The sequence below is a fragment of the Thamnophis sirtalis genome, unplaced genomic scaffold, assembly GCF_051295495.1.
Source record: "Thamnophis sirtalis isolate CommonGarterSnake01/CBP01778 unplaced genomic scaffold, rThaSir2_p1.2 scaffold_9, whole genome shotgun sequence".
In the NCBI taxonomy this organism is placed as follows: domain Eukaryota; kingdom Metazoa; phylum Chordata; class Lepidosauria; order Squamata; family Natricidae; genus Thamnophis; species Thamnophis sirtalis.
The window spans coordinates 72,382,457-72,405,456 of NW_028261389.1; the positions used below are offsets into that span (position 1 = coordinate 72,382,457).

Sequence of the window (23,000 nt, forward strand, 5' to 3'; positions counted from 1 at the left end):
TGTGCAGCAGCTGCCAAAAAAGCCAACACAGTTCTAGGCTGCATAAACAGAGGGAGAGAATCAAGATCACGTGAAGGGTTAATACCACTTTATAAAGCCTTGGTAAGGCCACATTTGGAATACTGCATTCAGTTTTGGTCACCACGCTGTAGAAAAGATGTGGAGACTCTAGAAAGAGTGCAGAGAAGAGCAACCAAGATGATTAGGGGACTGGAGGCTAAAACATATGAAGAACGGTTGCAGGAACTGGATATGTCTAGTTTAATGAAAAGAAGGACTAGGGGAGACATGATAGCAGACTTCCAATATCTGAGGGGCTGCCACAAAGAAGAGGTGGTCAAACTATTCTCCAAGGCACCTGAGGGCAGAACAAGAAGCAATGTGTGGAAACTAATCAAGGAGAGAAGCAACTTAGAACTGAGGAGAAATTTCCTGACAGTCAGAACAATTAATCAGTGGAACAGCTTGCCTCCAGAAGTTGTGAATGCCCCAACAGTTGGAAGTCTTTAAAGAAGATGTTGGATAGCCATTTGTCTGAAACTGTATAGGGTTTCCTGTCTAGGCAGGGGGTTGGACTAGAAGACCTCCAAGATCCCTTCCAACTCTGCTATTGTATTGTATTGTATGTAAACAATAAAAACATATTTAAAAAAAAAGAATTTTGAAAATGTTACACTAGATCAGGGGTGTCAAACTCGTGGCGCCACATTGTCATCATGTGATGTATCACAATTTCCCCCCCCACCCTGCTGAAATGGGGTTGGGCGTGGCCAGCATGTGATGCATCTGGCTGGTTTCTGTGAGTTTGACACCTCTCCATTAGATAGTCAAAAGCCAACACCAAAATCTGTTGTAATTAAAGAATAATTATTATGGCAGACTGCATGAACCATTAGCATTACTCAGGTGACCCTGAGGACACAGATAAACCTCCAAGTGGCCTCAAGGAGCCTCTAAAACAGTGTTTCTCAACCTTGCCGACTTTAAGTCGGCCAAGGTTGAGGAAACACTGCTCTAAAAGGATGCAGAAGACCAGCTGCCTGCAAGGAATAATAAATCCTTCCATTCCCCACCATCCAGTCAGAGCCGAAGAAACTTCTTGGATGAGAAGTGAAACGTCTTCAAAAAAAAAAAAAAAAACCAAGAAAGTCCAGCTGCCTCCTGAAAAAGCACCTTTGGGACAACTATATCAGAGTTCTGGTAGTGTGACTAGTATTATGAGATAAACACAGGAGCAATAACACAGTACACAGAGCCTTAAGACAATTAACAGTGGTTTATATATACAGAAATGTTGTGGCCCAGCAGGAGCCGTTGGAGCTGCCACCAGACTCCGACAGCGAGGGGCCTTATGAGTCGGCCCTGGAGGATGTGAAGGACCCTGGACAGGGTTCCGACTCCGAGCAGGGCGCAGAGAGACTGGTTGGCCACCAGGTGGCGCCTTAGCCTTGGATCAGTGGGTAGGAGACGAGAGAGTGATCCAGAAACCACCTGTGAGTTGTTCCGGGATGCACGCCGTCGAAGGGCTACTTGGCGTCAAGAACAACTACGTAATTACAGGAGGTAATTACACTCAGCTGATGCTCATTAAGATCCTCTCCCGATTATAAAAGAGACTGCTTGTGCCACGTCCTTCTTGCAGAAGTCAACGTTAGGGACTAACGAGAAACAAACTTGGCAGGCTGGATTGCTGCCAGAGTTAGTTTGCATTGCTGCCAAGGTTTGTAAGACTTGCTGCCAAAGTTCTTATCTCTTTGTTTATTTGGCTTTCAGTCAACGAGAGTCTGGACTTAGTAAAAAACATTCTCATTTACGTTTGTCTCGGCTTTCGTTCCTGGACGGAGGAGGGGGGTCAGAACACAAATACGTGCAGAGATAAAATCCCTTACCATTCACTACAGACACAAGGAGAGAACTAAATACATGCCGAAAGAGAGAAACTCCCCTCTAATGACCACCTGCACTCTTAAAACAGTAAATGACTTGGGTGGACCCTACAAGAGTCTTAAAGAGGCGATACCAGTGGTGGGATTCAGCCAGTTCGCACCACTTTGGGAGAACTGGTTGTTAACTTTCTGAGCAGTTTGGCAAACTGGTTGTTGGAAGAAATCATTAGGACAGAGAACCGGTTGTTAAATCACTTGATTCCCACCACTGGGCGATACTATAGCTGCAATGAATCAGGCTCATTGCATCAGCCACATTGCATTAGCTTACTGATTACAGCTTACAACTTTACATCAGCTGGCAGCTATTAAATCCTCAGTACCTTGACAAGCCATGACCTGGATGATTGAGAATCTCTACAGACTTTTCGTCCTGTACAGAGTTCCGAGGATGAGACATTGGGGTTTTTGGCCTGAGGAAAAATGCTTCATAAATGTAAATAACTCGGGGAAGGGGAGAGAGAAAAAAAAACTCCTTCTGACCTGTTTTCGGAGATTTGGGCTGGGCGGTGCGGCTGTTTTCTTTGGGTTCTGAGCTGAGGTAATGTAGATCTTCCAGGTGGCCACGCAGCCCTGAGGTTTTTCTGCTGCATAACTTCTCCACAAAGTCTACAAAGGGTGTAAAAATAGGCTTTTGCTTGTTTCATAGCAAACACGGTGATTTTTTTGTTTTTACTCCTTTATTTTAATTTTCCAACATAGCAATAGCAATAGCAGTTAGACTTATATACCGCTTCATAGGGCTTTCAGCCCTCTCTAAGTGGTTTACAGAGTCAGCATATGGCCCCCAACAACAATCCGGGTCCTCATTTTACCCACCTCGGAAGGATGGAAGGCTGAGTCAACCCTGAGCCGGTGAGATTTGAACAGCCGAACTGCAGAGCTGCAGTCAGCTGAAGTAGCCTACAGTGCTGCATTTAACCACCGTGCCACCTCGGCTCCCGAGGTGGGAGAGTGCAACACAGAGGCGGGATTGGTTCGGATCGGTAGCTCCGAAGGTCAGCTGGGAGCGAACTGGTTTGCTCCCACTAGCAAGTGCCCACCCCCCCGCTGGCCCTGTGCTTTACCTACCTTTATCTTCTCAGCTGAGTCACACAGCAGAGTGGATTGCTGCGCCTCAGCTGTTTTCCTTCCCAAGCAGTAATCCGGGAACGTACCGTATTTTTGGATTTAGATTGGATTTAATTCATTTTTTCGGATTATAAGATGCACCGGTGTATAAGACTCACTAGGATTTCGAAGAGGTAAGTAAGAAAATGAAGTTTTTGCCTTCCCTCAGCCCCCAGCAGCCCTCTGCAGGCTTCAGCAGGGCTGGGGCAAGGCAAAAAAAGCCCTCCGTATTTGTGAAAAACGGCCCATTTTTCACAAAAACGGGGGCATTTTTGCCTTGCCCCAGCCCTGCTGAAGCCTGCAGAGGGCTGCTGGGGGGCTGAGGGAAGACAAAAAGCCTCAATTTTTGCAAAAAATGGCTTGTTTTTAGCAAAAATGGGATGCAGGGCAGGGCTTCAGGAGGCTAAAAATGGCTGTATTCCGTGTATAAGACGCACCAATATTTCCACGCTCTTTTAGGGGGGGGAAGGTGCATCTTATACTCCGAAAAATATGGTAAGTCTTCTCTAAACTTTGCATGCATGCTCAGCGCGCTCTCAGAAAACCAGTTGTTAAACCACGCCTGGTGCAACAGTTTCTCTGGAACTGTCTTCTCTCCCCCACCCTCCCACAATGGCTGTAGATGGAAATGAAAACTTCAGGTCAGCTTCGCTGCTGTTTCCTTATCATTTCTTTCTTATCGTTCGGTTCATTTTTCCAATTTTACGATTCAGTATTTACCTGAATTAGAGATGCCGCTGCAGGAATCTGCCGGTTGAAATGCTTCTGGCGCTGTTTCTGTTGGACTTTAAGGGCGAATCCTGATCCCAAAATCCCCTGAAAACCAAAGGAAACTATTTTTTAAAAGCCTTTAAACAGGACAGCCCTGCTAACAAAATTGCATATAGTCAAGGCTCTGGTTTTCCCAGTTGCAATGGATGGCTGAGAAAGTTGGACCATAAGAAAGGCTGAGCACCAAAGAATGGAGGCCTTTGAACTCTGGTGCTGGAGAAGACTCCTGCGAGTCCCTTGGACTGCAAGGCGATCCAACCAGTCAGTCCTAGAGGAGATCCATCCTGGCTGCTCTTTAGAAGGCCAGATCCTGAAGAGGAAACTCAAATCCTTTGGCCACCTAATGAGAAGGAAGGACTCACTGGAGAAGAGCCTCATGCTGGGAAAGATTGAGGGCAAAAGAAGAAGGAGATGACAGAGAAGGAGGTGGCTGGATGGAGTCACCAAATCAGTAGGTTGAGCTTCAATGGACTCCAGAGGATGGTAGAGGACGGGAAGGCTTGGAGGAATGCTGTCCATGGAGTCGCAATGGGTCGGACATGACTTCGCAACTAACAACAACAAATCATGACACGGTCTTCTTTTGTTCCTTTAACATTATCGGCTACTTTTTGCTTAGTTTACTCAAGTGTTTTAAAACATTTTTGCACATTGCCTTCAGATGCTTTGTAGTTATGCAACTAGCAAATAGTATAAATCAGGAGTGTCAAACTTGAGTTCATTGAGGGCCGCATCAGGGTTGTGTTTGACCTTGGGAGGGGTCAGGGGGCACAGCCAGTGGGTCATGCCAGTTTGATGTCACTCGTGTCAGTGGCGCAGGGGGTGGCCTGAGTCCTCTGCCAGGAAAAATGGGCTCCCAAGCTCCGTTTTCGGTTGTGACAGCCTCCTGTAACCTTCTAAGAGCAAAAACTCTCAAATCTGTTTTTTCTGGCAGAGGCACTGTGGTCCACTCCGCTGTTTCCAGGGTGGCCTTGAGGGCCAGACCTAAGCACCCTGCTGGTCGAATCTGGCCTGCGGGCCTTGAGTTTGACACCCCTGGCATAAATAAAGAAATGAACAAGTCTTTATTCGACGTACATAAAAAAAGAAAAGGACAGAGTTTTGTTTGAATGTTTGTGGCTGCCATTCCTAGTCTGAATCATCCTGCATAAGTTGATACTTTAGGCAGATGAACAATCTTCAAAAATCAGAAAGTGTTGCCTTGTTTCATCATAGAAAATAGAATGATAGGGTTGGAAGGGACCTTGGAGGTCTTCTAGTCCAACCCACTGCTCAAACAGGAGTCCCCATACCATTCTGGGCAAATGCTGTCCAATCTCTTTTTTTTTAAAAAAAAATCCCCAGTAATGAAGCTCCCAAAATTTCCTGGGGCAAACCATTCCACTGATTAATTATTCTCACTGTCAGGAAATGTGTCCTTAGCTGCTGGTTGGATTTGGATTTGGATTTTATTGCATTTATATGCCGCCCTATTCCTGGAGGGACTCAGGGCGGCTCACAAATCAAAGGAAGGGAATACAGACAAGGGGGAAACAACAAACAAGCAACTACAAAAGAATTTAAAAGCAATCAACAACCACACAGTTCGAGCGGGGACAGGAACTCGTCAACCCCAGGCCTGTCAGAGCAGCCAGGTTTTAAGGGCTTTGCGGACGGCCTGAAGGGTGGTGAGGGTCCGAATCTCCACGGGGAGCTCGTTTCAGAGGGCCAGAGCAGCCACAGAGAAGGCCCTCCTCCGGGTGGTAGCCAATCGGCATTGGCTGGTAGATGGGATTCGGAGGAGGCCTACTCTGTGGGATCTAATAGGTCTGTTGGAGGTAATTGGTTGGATCTCTCTTTGATAACCTTCCATCCATTACTTCTTTTCTTGCCCTCAGATGCTTTGGAGAATAGGCCAACCCCCCCTCTTCTCTGTGACAGCTCCTTAAAACTGGAAAAACTGGTATCATGTACCCCCAACTCCCTTAATTCATCAGACTAGACATACCTAGTTCCCTCAATTGTTCATTGTAAGGTTTTGTTGTTGTGGCCAGTGGCCAGTGGAGCCGGCAGCTGATTCAAACAGTGGGGAGGTTGGGGAGGAACATGGGCCAGTCTTGGAGTCTCTGGAAGGCTCTGACGAGGGCTCTGTGTCGGAGGCAGAGATGGGGCCAGGGTTGTCTGACAGTTATCAGCTGCCTTCGGAGTCAGACATCAGTGAGGCAGATGAACACCTGGAGCCTGTTCCCTATCCATGCATGTGTAGAGTTGCCAGATGATGGGAACAGCTATGGAACAAGGGCTGACTCAGGAATAAGGCCAGAGGTGGACGGTGAATGGCCCCTCCCATAGGGAATAAAAGAGGAGCGAAAGGGGAGTGGAGTTTGCAGGAGACCATTAGTTCATTCCTGCATTGTTGCCAAGTATTGCGGAGGTGTCTGAAAGATATCCGCCTGGCTACTCTCCAACCCTGATAAAGGTCAGTGATTGTGAACTATCTTGAAAGACTATGGGAGAGGAAAGACTTTGCTGGAGAGGAATTCGCTGTAATTTAAATAAAAGGGGTTTATCAGGAGGAGGACTCGACTTCGGCTGCTGGGGAAGCCTGTCAGAACATTAGTCTCCAGAGCCTTTATCAACTATGTTCTTGTCTCTGGACTCCTTCTAGCTTTCCAGTATCTTTTTTGTATCGTGGTGACCAAAGCTGGATGCAGTGCTCCAAGTGTGGGCTCACTAGTGAAGTATAAAGCAGCACTATCACTCCATGTGATCTTGAAACTATCCCTCTGTTGATGCAACCTAGGACTCCATTGGCTTTTTTGGCAGCTGCCGCACACTGCTGACTCATTCTTAATACTCATATACTCACTGCAGGCAGAGCAAAGAATGAGATTGCAAACACGGAGAAACAGGAGGCGATGGTCTTGCCAATCCATGTCTGTGGCACTTTATCCCCGTAGCCAATAGTTGTCACCGTCACCTACGCAAAGAGAGAAGAGAGGGCATCATTTGCCTGGAATATATATAGCAATAGCAATAGCTGTAGACTTATATACCGCTTCATAGGCCTTTCAGGCCTCTCTAAGCGGTTTACAGAGAGTCAGCATATTGCCCCCAACAATCTGGGTCCTCATTTTACCCACCTCGGAAGGATGGAAGGCTGAGTCAACCCTGAGCCGGTGAGATTTGAACCGCTGACCTGCTGATCTAGCAGTAGCCTGCAGTGCTGCATTTAACCACTGCGCCACCTTGGCTCTATGCATTATATATGCATTACAAGCATTGCATTATCGGTGTGGGTGCGCTGTTGCATGTATCTGTGCACACTTTTGGCAGACAACAAGAAAAAGGTTAGCCATCATGCTGTGGCCGAGCAGGAGCCATTGGAGCTGCAAACAGACTCCGATAGCGAGGGACCCTATGTGTCGGCTCTGGAAGATGTGGACGACCCTGGACAGGGTTCAGACTCCGAGCAGGGACCAGAGAGGCTGGTTGGCCACCAGGAGGCGCCTGAGGCATGGAGCAGCGGTGAAAGCCAAAGGGAGTTAGTCCCTGACGTCAGGCCCTGGAGCAGTGGGGAGGAGCTAAGGGAGTTGGTCCCGGACGCCAGGCAAAGACGGGCAGATAAGCGCCGACAGCAACTACGGAGATATAGAAGATAATTGGGGCCAGGTGGTTGTGATTAGGCTCCTCCCAAGAGAGTATATAAGAAGAGACTTTGGGAGGAGGCTTTTTGCAGGACACAACCATTATACTAAAGCTGGAGAAGCTCTTGTGTGTATTTCTTATCTGTGGAAGTCTGGGTTGCTGCCAAAGTCTTGTCGGTGTGTTAATTTACCGTGAATAAATTGTCTAGCAGTAATCTTGTGTCGGCGTGACTCACCGTACGGAGGGGGGTCAGAGCACATCACTATGATATCCAGAGAACAAGACTTACCACTCCCCACCAGAGAGCATCAGCGTAGCTGGAGAATCCAGTTCGTCCCTCTTCATCCACAGCGTCTTTCTCAGCAAGATAGACAAAATAGGATGAGAAGATTAGGCCCAGGAACCCAATGTACAGGGTAGTTATGAGTTCCTAAGAAAAACAGAAATGAATTTCTTAGAGCTCGGACATAATTGCAATAGCACTTAAGACTTATATACTGCTTCACAAGGCTTTACAGCCCTCTCTAAGTGGAGTCAATCTGTTGCCCCCAACAATCGGGGCCCTCATCTTACCGACCTCGGAAGGATGGAAGGCTGAGTCAACCTTGAACCAGTGAGAATCGAACTGCTGGCAGTAGGTAGAATTAGCCTGCAATACCACATTCTAACCACTGCGCCACCCTGGCTCGTAATTTTATTGATTCAATTGTACACTGCCCAGGGTCTCTCTCTGGTTAAGAAACATGAAATATAAATAAACACAACATTCCATGTTTAGAATACTTTTAAATAATAACATCTTTCATACTTCGTGTTCTTATTTGTTGACCTTCTGTTAAAACCTGGCTGTTCCGGCAGGCCTGCGGCTGTTGACCTATTGTTAAGCTCCAGCCCCGATCAGATCGAATGCGTGTTGTGAATTTTAAACTATTCTTTATCTATTCTATAAATAAATAAATAAATAAATAAATAAATAAATAAATAAATAAATACCCCTGATTGTGTGATTTTCATGTAACGGTTATCTCCCGGGGAACCACAATACAGGTAGTCCACAAATTACGACTGGAATGGAGCTTGCCTTATTACAATCATAAGTTGTCACGGTCGTAAAATGGGTTGGTCACACACAGCCAATCTGATTTTGTAGCCTTTTTCACAGTGGTCATTATGTGAATAGGATGGTCATAAGAGTTAACACATGGTTTTGCCAAAACCCAGAAATAAGTGTCAGGTTTTGGGAAAAAAATGTGGTGAAATGTGCTTCCACGATCATGGGATGTTGCAAACAGCCATAAGTGCAGCTGTATTGACCTGAAATACAATCATTTGACTGTGAAAGCGCAGGTTGGAACTTCTGAGCTAGTCATAAGCCCTCTTTTTCAGATAGGTTGTAACTTGGTTGTAAGTCGAGAGCTACCAGTAAACATTTATCCAACAACTGTCTAATTAGACTCCTACAGCTAAGATAAATTATAAGCAATAATATGCCTTTTAGAAGACACAATATATACTGTATTTTCGGACTATAAGACGCACCGGTGTATAAGACGCACTAAGATTTCGAAGAGGTAAGTAAGAAAAAGGAAGTTTTTGCTTTTCCTCAGCCCCCAGCAGCACTCTGCAGGCTTCAACAGGACAAAAACACCCCCGTTTCTGCCCTGCCCCAGCCCTGCTGAAGCCTGCAGAGGGCTGTTGGGGGCTGAGGGAAGGCAAAAAAGCCTCAATTTTTGCAAAAAATGGCTTGTTTTCGCAAAAATTGGATGCGGGGCAGGGCTTCAGGAGGCTAAAAATGGCTGTATTCAGTGTGTAAGACGCACCAACATTTCCACGCTCTTTTAGGGGGGGAAATGTGCGTCTTATACTCTGAAAAATACAGTAAATTGAGTTTCAGTCCCAAGGATATTACGTCCCCATAACAACATACACACATACCATTGGTGGGTTCTGGGAGGTACGGCCCGGTACGGGTGTACAGGTGGTAGCTGGGAGTAGCCGTCACCGTACCGGAACGATGGCTCATTTGGCCCACCCACCCACGTTTCTTACCACTTTTTGATGCAAATGGGCCAACTGCGGACATGTGCACAGCGTGTGCTGCCTGCGCGACCTCCACTGAGCAGCTGGGTGTCTCTGGATGGTGGTGTGTACATGCGTATGCAGCATGCATGCCCAACAAGAATGCCCGGCACCGATGCAGCGTACTGTTTGCATTGGGATCCGGAACCCACCACTCACTCTCTCTCTCTCTCTCTCTCACACACACACACACACACACACACACACACACACACACACACACACACACTGTTTCCCATGCTAGCCCATATCGTTACAATATTCCCCCTTCCCCTATTAGTGTAAGTCATATTTTCCAATTGAGTGCTGTTATTTTGTTATGAGAAAAGTCTCTAGGCTTGGCAGACACCTGCCGACCTGTCCTTGGCTCTCACTGCTCTTCTGCTTAAAGCCTGGTGCCTGCATTCCATCCAACCCTCCCAGCCCCTCTTTAGTTCTTTGTTAAGTTGAAAAGCGATAATATTTGCAACAGCAGAAGTGCGCTTCCGTTTGACATGGTACCTGGCGATGTATGAATACCACAGACCCCAAGAGTCTCCAAGTCCCACCTTGTCGGTCTACATGAAGCATGCGAAGGATCTGAAGAAACCGGATTCCCCTTAAAAGAAACGTTGGAAGAGAAAATGTAGAGAGATCAAGACTTGTGCTCTCTATGTGTCAAGGTCTGCAATTAGGAGCGATGGGAAGCCTGGCACTTAAGATAACTCTTATTGTCTTTTTTACTCTGAGCACACTGGCCCACATTAATGAAAATGAAATTCTGATGCCTGCTGTTCACAAAAAAGTGTATTTCTACTCAAACCCATATACAACACATTCAATATATATGTCTAAAATATACCTGCACCATACATACCTCTACTCTACCGATCTACATCTGCCTGCCTGCCTGCCTGCCGGCCTGCCTACCTACCTACCTGTCTACCTACTTACCTGTCTACCTGTCTACCTATCTATCTGTCTGCCTGTCTTTCTACCTCTACCTACCTGCCTGCCTGCCTGCCTGCCCACCTATCTATCTACCTACCTACCTCCATCCATCCACCTACCTACCTGTCTACTTACCTGAATATCTATCTGTCTGCGTGTTTGTCTATCCATCTGTCTGTCTGTCCATCTGTCTTCCTCTACCTACCTACCTACCTCTACCTACCTGCCATCAATCCATCCATCCATCCATCATCTTTATTAATCCTGTCCATTTTGAATATGTAGCGGGAAGACTTGTGCTGATATATACGTTGTGTACATACATTTTTTGTGGGATATTCTGCAAAGTGCAGAACAGCAGCCAAGAATAGTAAGCCAAAGAAATTAAGACATAAGATAAGAAATACAATTAAATCCAGTTTGCCTAATCTACAATTATATAACTCTCTCCAAGCCATCCTTGCTCCTATGTTCTTTTTGTTCTATAAATCTCATACAAAACATCGTTCCTTTCAGCATCTCACAACCTCCATCCAATTATACTTGGTCTTCAGATCAGATCAGTTTAACAGAGTTGGAAGGGACTTTGTAGGTCATCTAGCCCACCCCCGTCCCGCCCAAGCAGGAGACCCTACACCATTCCTGACAGAGGGCAGTCCAGTCTCGTCTTGAAAGCTTCCAGTGATGAAGCTCCCATAACTTCTAAAGGCAACTTCTGTTCCATTGGTTGATTGTTCTCACTGTCAGAATATTTCTCCTTATTTCCAGGTTGAATCTCTTCCTTGATCAGTTTCCATCCATTGTTCCTTGTCTGGTCTTCAGGTGCATTGGAAAATAGCTTGACCCCCTCCTCTCTGTCTTCTCAAATATTGGAAGACTGCTATCATGTCTCCCCTGGTTCTTCTCTTCACTAGACTAGCTATGCTCAGTTCCTGCAACTGTTCATTGTATGTTTTAGCCTCCAGTCCCCTAATCATCTTGGCTGGTCTTCTCTGCACTCTTTCATTTCCTCTTGACCCCCTTTTCCTCTTCCTTTGTAGAGGTATTCTTCTTCATCTGTTCATCTTCTTTCTATCTAACAATGTCTCAGAGGGGTAGGAATAGCTTATCTCAAAACACGATCAGGTAAAGTGTTAATACCACTCTATAATGCCTTGGTAAGGCCACACGTGGAATACTGCATCCAGTTTTGGTCATCTCGATGTAATAAAGATGTTGAGACTCTAGAAAGACTGCAGAGAAGAGCAACAAAGATGATTAGGGGACAGGTGGTTAAAACATATAAAGAATGGTTGCTGGAATTGGGTATGTGTAGTCTGATGAAAAGAAGGACTAGGGGGAGACCTGATAGCAGTCTTCCAATATCTCAGGGGTTGCCACAAAGAAGAGGGAGACAAACTATTCTCCAAAGCACCTGAGGGTAGGACAAGAAGCAATGGGTGGAAACTAATCAAGGAGAGAAGCAACCTAGAAATAAGATGAAATTTCCTGACAGTTATAGCAATTAACCAGTGGAACAGTTTGCCTCAAGAAGTTGTGAATGCTCCAACACTGGAAGTTTTTAAGAAGAGAGTGGACAACCATTTGTCTGAAATGGTGTAGGGTTTCCTGCCTGAGCCAGGGGTTGGACTAGAAGACCTCCAAGGTCCCTCCCAACTCTGTTATTCTAAATATTAAAATCTGTCCTTTGATAGTTTTAGAACAGTGTTTCTCAACCTTGGCCACTTGAAGATGTCTGGACTTCAATTCCCAGAATGCTGGCTGGGGAATTCTGGGAATTGAAGTCCAGACATCTTCAAGTGACGAAGGTTGAGAAACACTGTTTTAGAAGGATAAAAAACCCACAACAATTATGGTGGTGGCAATAAAATATATGCATATAGGCAGGATGCAAAGCTGAGAAGCAGGAAATAATTAAATAATTTATTGAAACTGTTTCAACATACCTTATTGCAGAGGTAGCAAACACTTGTCCATTTGATCCCACACTCAGAACAATAATTGAAGCTATCACAACTATGAGATCTGTTGATAAAGCATATGAACTATTTCAATATCTGCTTAATACCCTTTAGGAAAAGAAATCTTCCACAAAACAGGCCTTGATACTATGTAAAGCTATTTTCTTACACGGGTGTTAAATTAGCCATCCCAGCTTAGACATATTACCTCAGCTACTCCAGTGTAGTATTTTATTATTTACTAGTTGATAACTCTGGGTATGTATTTATCCCAATCCTGTATCAGAGGGAGCCCCCTTGTGGAGTACTGTGAAGCCGTTACCAGGGCAACTCCACTGTGCTGTACAGTAGAAGCCATTTTAAGGCACAACAGACTGTTCCTTAACAGAATGTGAATCCAAAATGCACACTATCACTCTCAAAAGTACTGTGACTTTACACTATAGATATAATTCAGCCCTTTTCATTTCGGCGGCCCAGGCGTTCCAGAGTTATGCTGGAAAACACACCCACAGACACTCACACCCCAAGGGGTGTTAGGGGTGTCTTAGCAATAGCAATAGCAGTTAGACTTATATACCTCTTCATAGGGCTTTCAGCCCTCTCTAAGCGGTTTACAGAGTCAGCATATCGCCCCCACAGTCTGGGTCCTCATTTCACCCACCTCGGAAGGATGGAAGGCTGAGTCAACCTTGAGCCGGTGAGATTAGAACCGCTGAACTGCAGATAACAGTCAGCTGAAGTGGCCTGCAGTACTGCAGCCTAACCACTGCGCCACCTCGGCTCTATCACCACAATATTTGTTTCCAGAGAGTAAGTCATCTGTGTACCAAGTTTGGTTGAAATTGCTCAAGGTGTTCCAGAGTTATGCTGAAACACACACACACACACACACACACACAAAGACACATACACACAGCTATTTATATACACAGAGAAATTGGGTTGTTAATTGCCAAAACATGGCCTTCCCAATCTCAACAACTTTTAAAATGTATAGACTTCAACTTCCAGAATTTCCCAGCCAGCATTTGAGGGACTTCAATTCCCAGAATTCCCTGGCTGACGTTTGTGGACCCCCGAATTCCCAGCCAATATGCTGTGTAAGGAATTCTGGGAGATGAAGTTCACCCTTGTTGCTGTTGCTGAGAAACACCCAGCATTAGACAACTGGAACGTTATTTAATTTAAAGGAAGGCTCACCTATTATCGATATCGGCTTCCTGGCGAAACGTATGCGTCCTTTGATACCAACATATTTGCTTCTGCAACCTGCAGACCAGAGCCTCACCGTGTATTCAGCACCAAAAAAGACCACCAAGACAATTTCCTAAAATTGGAAACGACGATGGTTATTTTTAACATTCTTTTAAAATATGCACTTACCATTCAGAAATCATTTTATGTTAAAAAGTGGTACAATGTCAGGGACAGCCCCTTCCCTCCTTCCCAATAGCAATAGCAATAGCAATAGCAGTTAGACTTATATACCGCTTCATAGGGCTTTCAGCCCTCTCTAAGCGGTTTACAGAGTCAGCATATTGCCCCCAACAACAATCCGGGTCCTCATTTTACCCACCTCGGAAGGATGGAAGGCTGAGTCAACCCTGAGCCGGTGAGATTTGAACAGCCGAACTGCAGAACTGCAGTCAGCTGAAGTAGCCTGCAGTGCTGCAGTGCTGCATTTAACCACTGCGCCACCTCGGCTCTTCCCAAGCCCAAGATACCAAATTTCACACCTGTTCTTGGCACACCTGCACACCCAACAATTCCTACAGCCATACCAGCCATCCGGACAAAACCATGGATCTTTTAGAATCTGGAGGGGGGGTGGGATTTCTCATCGAGAAGAATCACACCAAAGGATAATAAAATAGGTACATTTAGCACACAGAGATCCTTGATGTGTTTCTTTCTTCCTCTCTGCTTATAATTATGTAATGTGGAACATGAAGTTGTATTGTTTCTCTGAGTTCACCAGTGCTCTACCACTAAGCTGTTAAAACCAGAATGTGACTTGGCCAAGGGGCACAATCAAGATAGCTTCCTTTTGGGGTATTCAAACAAATCAACATTGACCAGCATCCAATTTCCCAAACATTCCAAATTAAGAGGAAAAGAGGAGGGGATGGGGAGGAGGATGATATTGGTAAGGATGTAAATAAACTGGATTCTGTGAATAGCAAATAAGCTGTGAGATTCATTGACATTAGATTGATATAGTTTCAATTAAGAGGTAAAAGCAAAGGTTCCCCTCAAACATATGTGCTTGTCGTTCCCGACTCTAGGGGGCGGTGTTCATCTCCGTTTCAAAGCCGAAGAGCCAGAGCTGTCCGAAGATGTCTCCGTGGTCATGTGGCTGGCATGACTAAAGGCCGAAGGGGCAGGGAATGCTGTTACCTTCCCTCCAAAGGTGGTTCCTATTTTTCTACTTGCATTTTTACGTGCTTTCAAACTGCTAAGTTGGCAGAAACTGGGACAAGTAACGGGAGCTCACTCCATTACACGGCGCTAGGGATTCAAACCACCGAACTGCCGACCTTTCTCATCAACAAGCTCAGGGTCTTAGCCACTGAGCCACCATGTCAAAATAGCAGCTTACGGTATGTAATAAATAAATCTGGTCTTTTCACTTGTTCACTTTTTCATAGAAAGGTCCCAGCTAATCTGTACTATGCAATTTATCTAATATTTCAAAGTAGATCACTTACCATCCAAAAAAGCGTTCCGGTGGCAAATTCTGCGTAATGTTCTATAGTAGACAGAACACTGAAAATTAAACAAACCAGCACCAGCAGAAATCTACAAATAAAAAAAGTAATAACCGAAAAGCTGTAATTCATTTAAAAGTATACACTTTTTTCTCCTCTTCTTTTAAGCAATCGATGGAGCCTGAGACATTTGGGCACATTTATAAATTTAGAAGTGGACTCAATCATCTACCCAGTGGTGGGTTTCAAATTTTTTTAGAACCTCTTCTGTAGGTGTGGCCTGCTTTGTGGGAGTGGCTTGCTGGCCATGTGACTGGGTGGGAGTGGCTTGGCAGTCATGTGACTGGGTGGGCATGGCCAACTTGTAAAATGTGGTGAAATTCACTTAACAACGCTCTTGCTTAGCAACCAAAATGTTGGCTCAGAAACTCTGGCATATAAAGCACGCAAGTCTTAAAGCTGTCGAGTTACAAGATCCTTGTAGCCCTAACCCTTTAGGAAAAAAAAAAACCAGGGATGTTCAAACTTGACAGCTTTAAGACTTGTGGACTTCAACTCCCAGAATTCCTCCTCCAGTAATGTTGGCTCAGGAACTCTGGCATTGAAGCACGCAAGTCTTAAAGCTGTCAAGTTACCAGACCCTTGCACCCCTAACCCTTTAGAAAAAAACCCCAGGGGTGTTCAAACTTGGCAGCTTTAAGACTTGTGGACTTCAACTCCCAGAATTCCTCCTCTCGCTCTTCATCTTGATGATGTGTGGATGGGCGCGGGGAGGGACCTGGAACCGGTTCTAAACGGCACTGTAGATTTGTGGAACCTCTTCTATAGAAGAAGTTAGAACTGGCAGGAACCCACTCCTGCATCTACCCAACCTTTACCAATCAAAAGACCAAACTTCCTCACATCTGTGGTGTTGATGATATTATTTAGTATGCAGTGAAATGTTTGCAATCCCAACAACAAGCTAAAAGGACTTTCCAAAGCCAACATGCCTGCCCTGAGCTATGCATACTTTCTAGTGTTGTGGCAGCTTTAAGATGGGTGGCCTTCAACTCTTAGAATTCCCAGAATTCCCTAGACAGGAGTTGAAGGCCACCCGTCTGAGAGCTGCCAAGGTTGCGCAGTGGTTAAATGCAGCACTGCAGGCTACTGCTAGATCAGCAGTTCAGCGGTTCAAATCTCACCGACTCAGGGTTGACTCAGCCTTCCATCCTTCCGAGGTGGGTAAAATGAGGACCCAGATTGTTGGGGGCAATATGCTGACTCTCTGTAAACCGCTTAGAGAGGGCTGAAAGCCCTATGAAGCGGTATATAAGTCTACTGCTATTGCTATTGCTATTGAGAAACACTGTGACCACAATTGAGCCCAAAATATATGTTGCTAAGCGAGACAGTTGTGTTGTGACCTGCCAGCGGAACTGGAAGCAGATTCGGACAGTGAGGAGGTTGGAGAGGAACATGGGCCAGTCAGTGATGGGATTCAAAAAAAAATTGCTACCGGTTCTGTGGCCATGATTTGGTGGGTGTGCCAGGGAAAAAAATACTGTAAAATCTCCATTCCTTCCTCACTCCAGGGGAAGGTTACTGCAAAATCCCCACTTCCTCCAGATCAGCTGGGGCTCAGGAGGCAGAGAATAGAGAATAGCAAAACATCTTCAAAAGAAGAAAGTCCTGTTGCCTCCTGAAAAAAAGCCCCTTTGGGACAACCATGACCTGGATGACGGAGAATCTCTACAGACCTGTAATTGTTATTAAATTCTAATATTTCCACCTTGCTGTATACCTCCTTGCAGTGGTGGGTTTCAATTTTTTTTAGAACCTCTTCTGTAGGTGCTTTGTGCCTGCTTTGTGGGAGTGGCTTGCTGGCCATGTGACCGAGTGGGAGTGGCTTGGCAATCATGTGATTGGGTGGGCATGGCCAACTTGTAAAATGGTGAAACTCACTTAACAACGATCTTTCTTAGCAACCAAAATGTTGGCTCAAGAACTCTGGCATTGAAGTGTGCAAGTCTTAAAGCTGTCAAGTTACAAGACCCTTGCATCCTTAACCCTTTAGAAAAGAAACTCCAGGGGTGTTCAAACTTGACAGCTTTAAGACTTGTGGACTTCAACTCCCAGAATTCCTCCTCCAGTCATGTTGGCTCAGAAATTCTGACATTGAAGTGTGCAAGTCTTAAATCTGTCAAGTTACAAGACCCTTGCACCCTTAACCCTTTAGAAAAAAAAACCACTAGGGATGTTCAAACTTGACAGCTTTAAGACTTTAAGGTTTAGATAGGACTCTTAGAGGTAGGCAGGACAATTGGTGAGCCAGCCAATCAGTGAGTGACGGGCGGGGCAAGTGTGGTGCGGACGGACGAGGGGAGGGAACTGGAACCGGTTCTAAATGGCACGGTAGATTTGTGGAACCTCTTCTATAGAAGAAGTTAGAACTGGCAGGAACCCACCCCTGCCTCCTTGATAGAAATGTACAGTGTGGTTCTGAAGTGGGAGATTGGGGTGATATGCTATTTCCATCCCTTTTCCACAACTCTGCTACTTCCCACTTGAGAATTTGGTGTTCCCCAAGCAGTTGATCCCTCTTTTCCCTAAATGCAACCTTGCTTTATTTTGATTCAAAATCTGACTCACAAAGAACTGAATTTGGAATGAACCAGTGCAATTATTATTTTTTGCTTCCTTTCCTACACACAGACAGCCATACAGAAAAAAATATAACAGGGAGGTCAGGAGTGTAACTCCCTTCTTTGGATTTCTGAAAAGAAAATCCTTTTGAATAATTGATCAGCTAGGAAAGTTTGTGTGATATTTGATCACGCTTATTTCCTTAAAGGATACTTTAAGATACGAAGGCCTTAAATAGTGCACCAGAGTACAGTAATTGTGATGGAAAATATTTAGAGTCGCTGGGGGAACACATTCCATCCAGTTTTTGGTTCTTGTTTTGACTACCAAGATCCTTCATTTTGATGGAGTTCTCCACAACATGTTTTCATTTGAAAATGACAGCACCGAGGACCACACAATCGTTGTCGTCCTCCTCCATTCCACAAACCCTACTCCCTTCTAGCACTGATGATGTTAGCTAGTTAGGGTAATGAAACGTCTGCAAGAAAACAAGCAAGTTCAGAAAGCACCAAGGACCCCACAGCCATCGTCATTCTCCTCCTCCTCCTCCTCCTCCTCCTCCTCCTCCTCCTCCTCCTCCTCCTCTCTTCTCTCCTCCTCTTCCTCCACTCTTCTCTTCCTCCTCTCCTCTCCCCCTCCTCTCCTCTTCCCCCCCCTCCTCTTCCTCCATCATTCTACAAACCCTACTCCCTTCTAGCACTGATAATGTTACCTAGTTGGGTAATGAAACATCTGAAGGAAACAACCAAGCTCAGAGAGCACCAAGGACCCCACAGTCCTCCTCCTCCTCATCTTCCTTTCCTCTCTCCTTCTCTTCCTCCTCTCCTCTCTCCTCCTCTTCCTCCTCTCCTCTCTTCTCCTCTTCCTCCTCTCCTCCCTTCCTCCTCCTCCTCCTCCATTCCACAAACCCTACTCCCTTCTAGCACTGATGATGTTACCTAGTTAAGGTAATGAAACGTCTGCAAGAAAACAAGGAAGCTCAGAAAGCACCAAGGACCCCAAAGTCCTCTTCCTCCTCTTCCTCCTCTCTTCTCTCCTCCTCTTCAGCTTCCTCTTCCTCCTCTTCCTCCTCTCCTCCTCCTCCTCCATTGTTCCACAAACCCTACTCCCTTCCAACACTGATAATGTTACCTAGTTAGGGTAATGAAACATCTGCAAGAAAACAAGCAAGCTCAGAGAGCACCAAGGACCCCAAAGTCCTCTTCCTCCTCTCTTCTCTCCTCCTCTTCAGCTTCCTCTCTCCTCTTCCTCCTCTTCCTCCTCTCCTCCTCCTCCTCCATTGTTCCACAAACCCTACTCCCTTCTAGCACTGATAATGTTACCTAGTTAGGGTAATGAAACGTCTGCAAGAAAACAAGGAAGCTCAGAAAGCACCAAGGACCCCACAGCCATCGTCGTTCTCCTCCTCCTCCTCCTCCTCCTCCTCTCTTCTCTCCTCCTCTTCCTCCACTCTTCTCTTCCTCCTCTCCTCTCCCCCTCCTCTCCTCTTCCCCCCTCCTCCTCCTCCTCCATCATTCTACAAACCCTACTCCCTTCTAGCACTGATAATGTTACCTAGTTGGGTAATGAAACATCTGAAGGAAACAACCAAGCTCAGAGAGCACCAAGGACCCCACAGTCCTCCTCCTCCTCCTCATCTTCCTTTCCTCTCTCCTTCTCTTCCTCCTCTCCTCTCTCCTCCTCTTCCTCCTCTCCTCCCTTCCTCCTCCTCCTCCTCCATTCCACAAACCCTACTCCCTTCTAGCACTGATGATGTTACCTAGTTAGGGTAATGAAACGTCTGCAAGAAAACAAGGAAGCTCAGAGAGCACCAAGGACCCCAAAGTCCTCTTCCTCCTCTCTTCTCTCCTCCTCTTCAGCTTCCTCTCTCCTCTTCCTCATCTCCTCTCTCCTCCTCCTCCTCTTCCTCCTCTCCTCTCTCCTCCTCCTCCTCTTCCTCTCTCCTCTTCCTCATCTCCTCTCTCCTCCTCTTCCTCCTTTCCTCTCTCCTCCTCTTCCTCCTCTCCTCTCTTCTCCTCTTCCTCCTCTCCTCTCTTCCTCCTCCTCCTTCTCCATCATTCCATAAACTCTACTCCCTTCTAGCACTGATAATGTTACCTAGTTAGGGTAATGAAACATCTGCAAGAAAACAAGCAAGTTCAGAGAGCACCAAGGACCCCACAGTCATCGTCCTTCTCCCCCTCCCCCTCCCCCTCCTCCTCTTCCTCTCTCCTCTTCCTCCTCTCCTCTCCTCTCTCCTCCTCTTCCTCCTCTCCTCTCTCCTCCTCTTCCTCCTCTCCTCTCCTCCTCCTCCTCCTCCATTCCACAAAGCTTTCTCCCTTCTAGCACTGATGATGTCACCTAGGTAGGATAATGAAATATCTGCAAGAAAACAACCACCCCAGAGAGCACCAAGGTCCTTTCATTTCAACTCTGAGCTGCAAATAGTCTCCTTTATTGATTTTATTCGTTTATTCAAATAAACTCGGGAATTCTGCCAAGACCCTTGTTCCCGTTTACAATGATGAGATCCCTTGGCAATATAATCACGGAAAGGTCTCTGGCTCCATCCTACCCTCGTGAGGAAACTGGGACCAATGAAAGAAGAAAACCAAATATATTTCAGAAATTTTGAATCCACGGTATCCCTGACATGGTTAAGCATCTGCTTAACATTGCCCGCTGGTGATGAAGGACGCCTTGGAAATTGGCCCAGGAATGCAGTACCTGACCTCTTAAAAGCCTGCTTGCTCTCATTATTTGAGTCATATTGCAGATAAAGCCACTTATCTCTGTCCTCATTCAGGCCAGATGCCATTGTTGTGAAAGCTACGAAGGGGAACACAAGTCTACTCCTCTGGTTGTTAGGCATGTCTTTCAACTTGCATAGCAATAGCAATAGCAGTTAGACTTATATACCGCTTCATAGGGCTTTCAGCCCTCTTTAAGTGGTTTACAGAGTCAGCATATTGCCCCCAACAATCCAGGTCCTCATTTTACCCACCTCGGAAGGATGGAAGGCTGAGTCAACCTTGAGCCGGTGAGATTTGAACCACTGAACTGCAGATAACAGTCAGCTGAAGTGGCCTGCAGTACTGCACCCTAACCACTGCGCCACCTCGGCATAGCCTGAAGATGCACACAGTGCTTGGACAATTGAGATCTGACACTTACAGACAGTGGTGGGTTGATAACCAGTTTACTACCGGTTCACTGGTGCGCGCGCTTGTGTGCGTACAACACTTCTGCGCATGCGCAGAAGCATGAGGGCAGGTGGGCGGAGTTTCCTGCCACTGCCACTACCAGTATGGCTGAACCGGGAGCAAACCCACCTCTTCTTACACAGTGGTCTAACTCCTAGTATTGGAATGGGACAAGTATTGATTAGTGTAGTAAATGGCTTACACCGAGGAAGAGACACATTGATTAAAGGAGAATAGAGATAGACCTCAATGTATGACCAGAATTGAGCCCAAAATTTATGTCGCTAACGTAATTTTTTAAAGTGAGTCTTGCCCCATTTTACAGCCACGTTTGTTAAGTGAATCATTGCAGTTGTTAAGTTAGTAGCACGGTGGTTAAGTGCGTGACCCGACAAAAGGGCGAACGACAAAACCGCGCCTGACTAAACCACGTCGCTAAAACCGCAACATCATCAGCGCGGCGAGAACAGCGCGGAGACAACAGCGCGGAGACAGAAGTGCGCTTTAACTTAAGGTAAGGGTTAGGTTTAGGGTTAGGTTTAGGGTTAGGTTTAGGGTTAGGTTTAGGGTTAGGGTTAGGGTTAGGGTTAGGGTTAGGTTTAGGGTTAGGGTTAGGGTTAGGTTTAGGGTTAGGTTTAGGGTTAGGTTTAGGGTTAGGTTTAGGGTTAGGTTTAAATAAAATAAATAAATAAATAAAACCCCTTTAAATAAAAGGGGTTTTATCGGGACGAGGAGTCAGCTTCGTGCTTTTGGGAAGCCTAGGTCAGAACATTGTGGTTCACATTTTCAGCCACTGAGCTGTCCTTAAAAAGAAAAAAAATTAAGACGATGGATTTTAGAGCGGGTAAGATCTCTTACGCACAAGAAAATCCAAGCAGTTTTGAACATTCGTCTTCAAACAAAAGAGTTCGGGCAACCCAAAAATTTTAGTTAAGATTGTAAGATTTTCCCAGAAAGATTGAAGGGTCGTGCATTCTTTATTGACATTTTCCTTTGGTTGATGTTTAAAGAAAATAAATATTTTGTAAGGTAAGATAGCAATAGCATTTAGCAATAGCACTTAGATTTATATACCACTTCACAATGCTTTCCAGTCCTCTCTAAGCAGTTTACAGAGTCAGCATCAGTGGTGGGTTCCTACCAGTTCGGCTGAACCGGTAGTGATTTGACAGCCTGAGTTGCTGGAACCAGCAGCGACCCAGGCCTGCCATGTCCCCAAACTGGTTCTCTGGGCACTGCCATCTTGTTTTTCAGTTCTGCGCATGCATTTTTTATGTTGTACATGGGAGAAGGGCGGCATATAAATCCAATAAACCAAAACCTAAAGATTAAACATTCATAAGAAAGTAAAAAACAAACAAACTGGGTACTTACACAGTAAAATGGTAAATGAAACATTTCCATCCTGTCGGCCTCTCTAGGAAGTTGTACACGTCTCCTTGCATACTAGTTTTTGTTAAACGTGGGCCATAAAAGCATTTAGGAGTGTAGGCTTGTTGAATATCTTTGCGTCCTATAGATTCGCTGTTTATTTGGAAAGCAGAATCCGGGCAATTGTCCTCCTCAGCATTTGGAAGAGCCTTTGATCCATTGGTCACCAGTGAATCTGGATTAGGAGCCACAGAAGAATACTCCATGTCGTGGAAGCTTGTCCTCATTTCTAGCCAATTTGAAGCCTTTGGGGGGCCTTTTAGCTTTCCTACCTGGGAACTGTCATGCTTAGGCAAGTGATGTCTTGGGTGTCCACCAGTTTCACCATTAGCATAGGACATTCTGCAGTCAAGTCAAGACTCGATCTCTTGATCAACATTTAAGACTATCAAAGCGTGGTAAAACCTTGCTAATGCTTGAGGATTCCAAACCAAGCATTCTTATCAAATTCTTCTACAGCGCCCAAAAATCCATCACCTGTTGTCAGGAGGCTGAAAGTAAACCACGAGAAGATATTTAGATGCTGGAAGTTGAAGCCAATGTGTGTCAGGGTTCCAAATAGCATCCAAAATTAAATCAGAATCCGAGACAAAGAATACCTCAAAGTTCCAATTTATTAAGAGA

The 23,000-nt window shown here is 45.5% G+C and overlaps 1 protein-coding gene across 1 annotated transcript in view; it reads right to left on the minus strand.

Moving 5' to 3' along the window:
* Nucleotides 1-22,717, minus strand: part of LOC106555730 (potassium voltage-gated channel subfamily KQT member 1) — a 116,521-nt gene extending 93,804 nt beyond the window's left edge. The window contains 9 exon segments of the mRNA XM_087723055.1: nt 2,430-2,555; nt 3,777-3,872; nt 6,676-6,786; nt 7,744-7,884; nt 10,035-10,131; nt 12,410-12,488; nt 13,628-13,754; nt 15,136-15,226; nt 22,320-22,717. Of these exon segments, the coding sequence (XP_087579181.1) occupies nt 2,430-2,555; nt 3,777-3,872; nt 6,676-6,786; nt 7,744-7,884; nt 10,035-10,131; nt 12,410-12,488; nt 13,628-13,754; nt 15,136-15,226; nt 22,320-22,717 (1,266 nt within the window).
* Nucleotides 22,718-23,000: the final 283 nt, after the last annotated feature.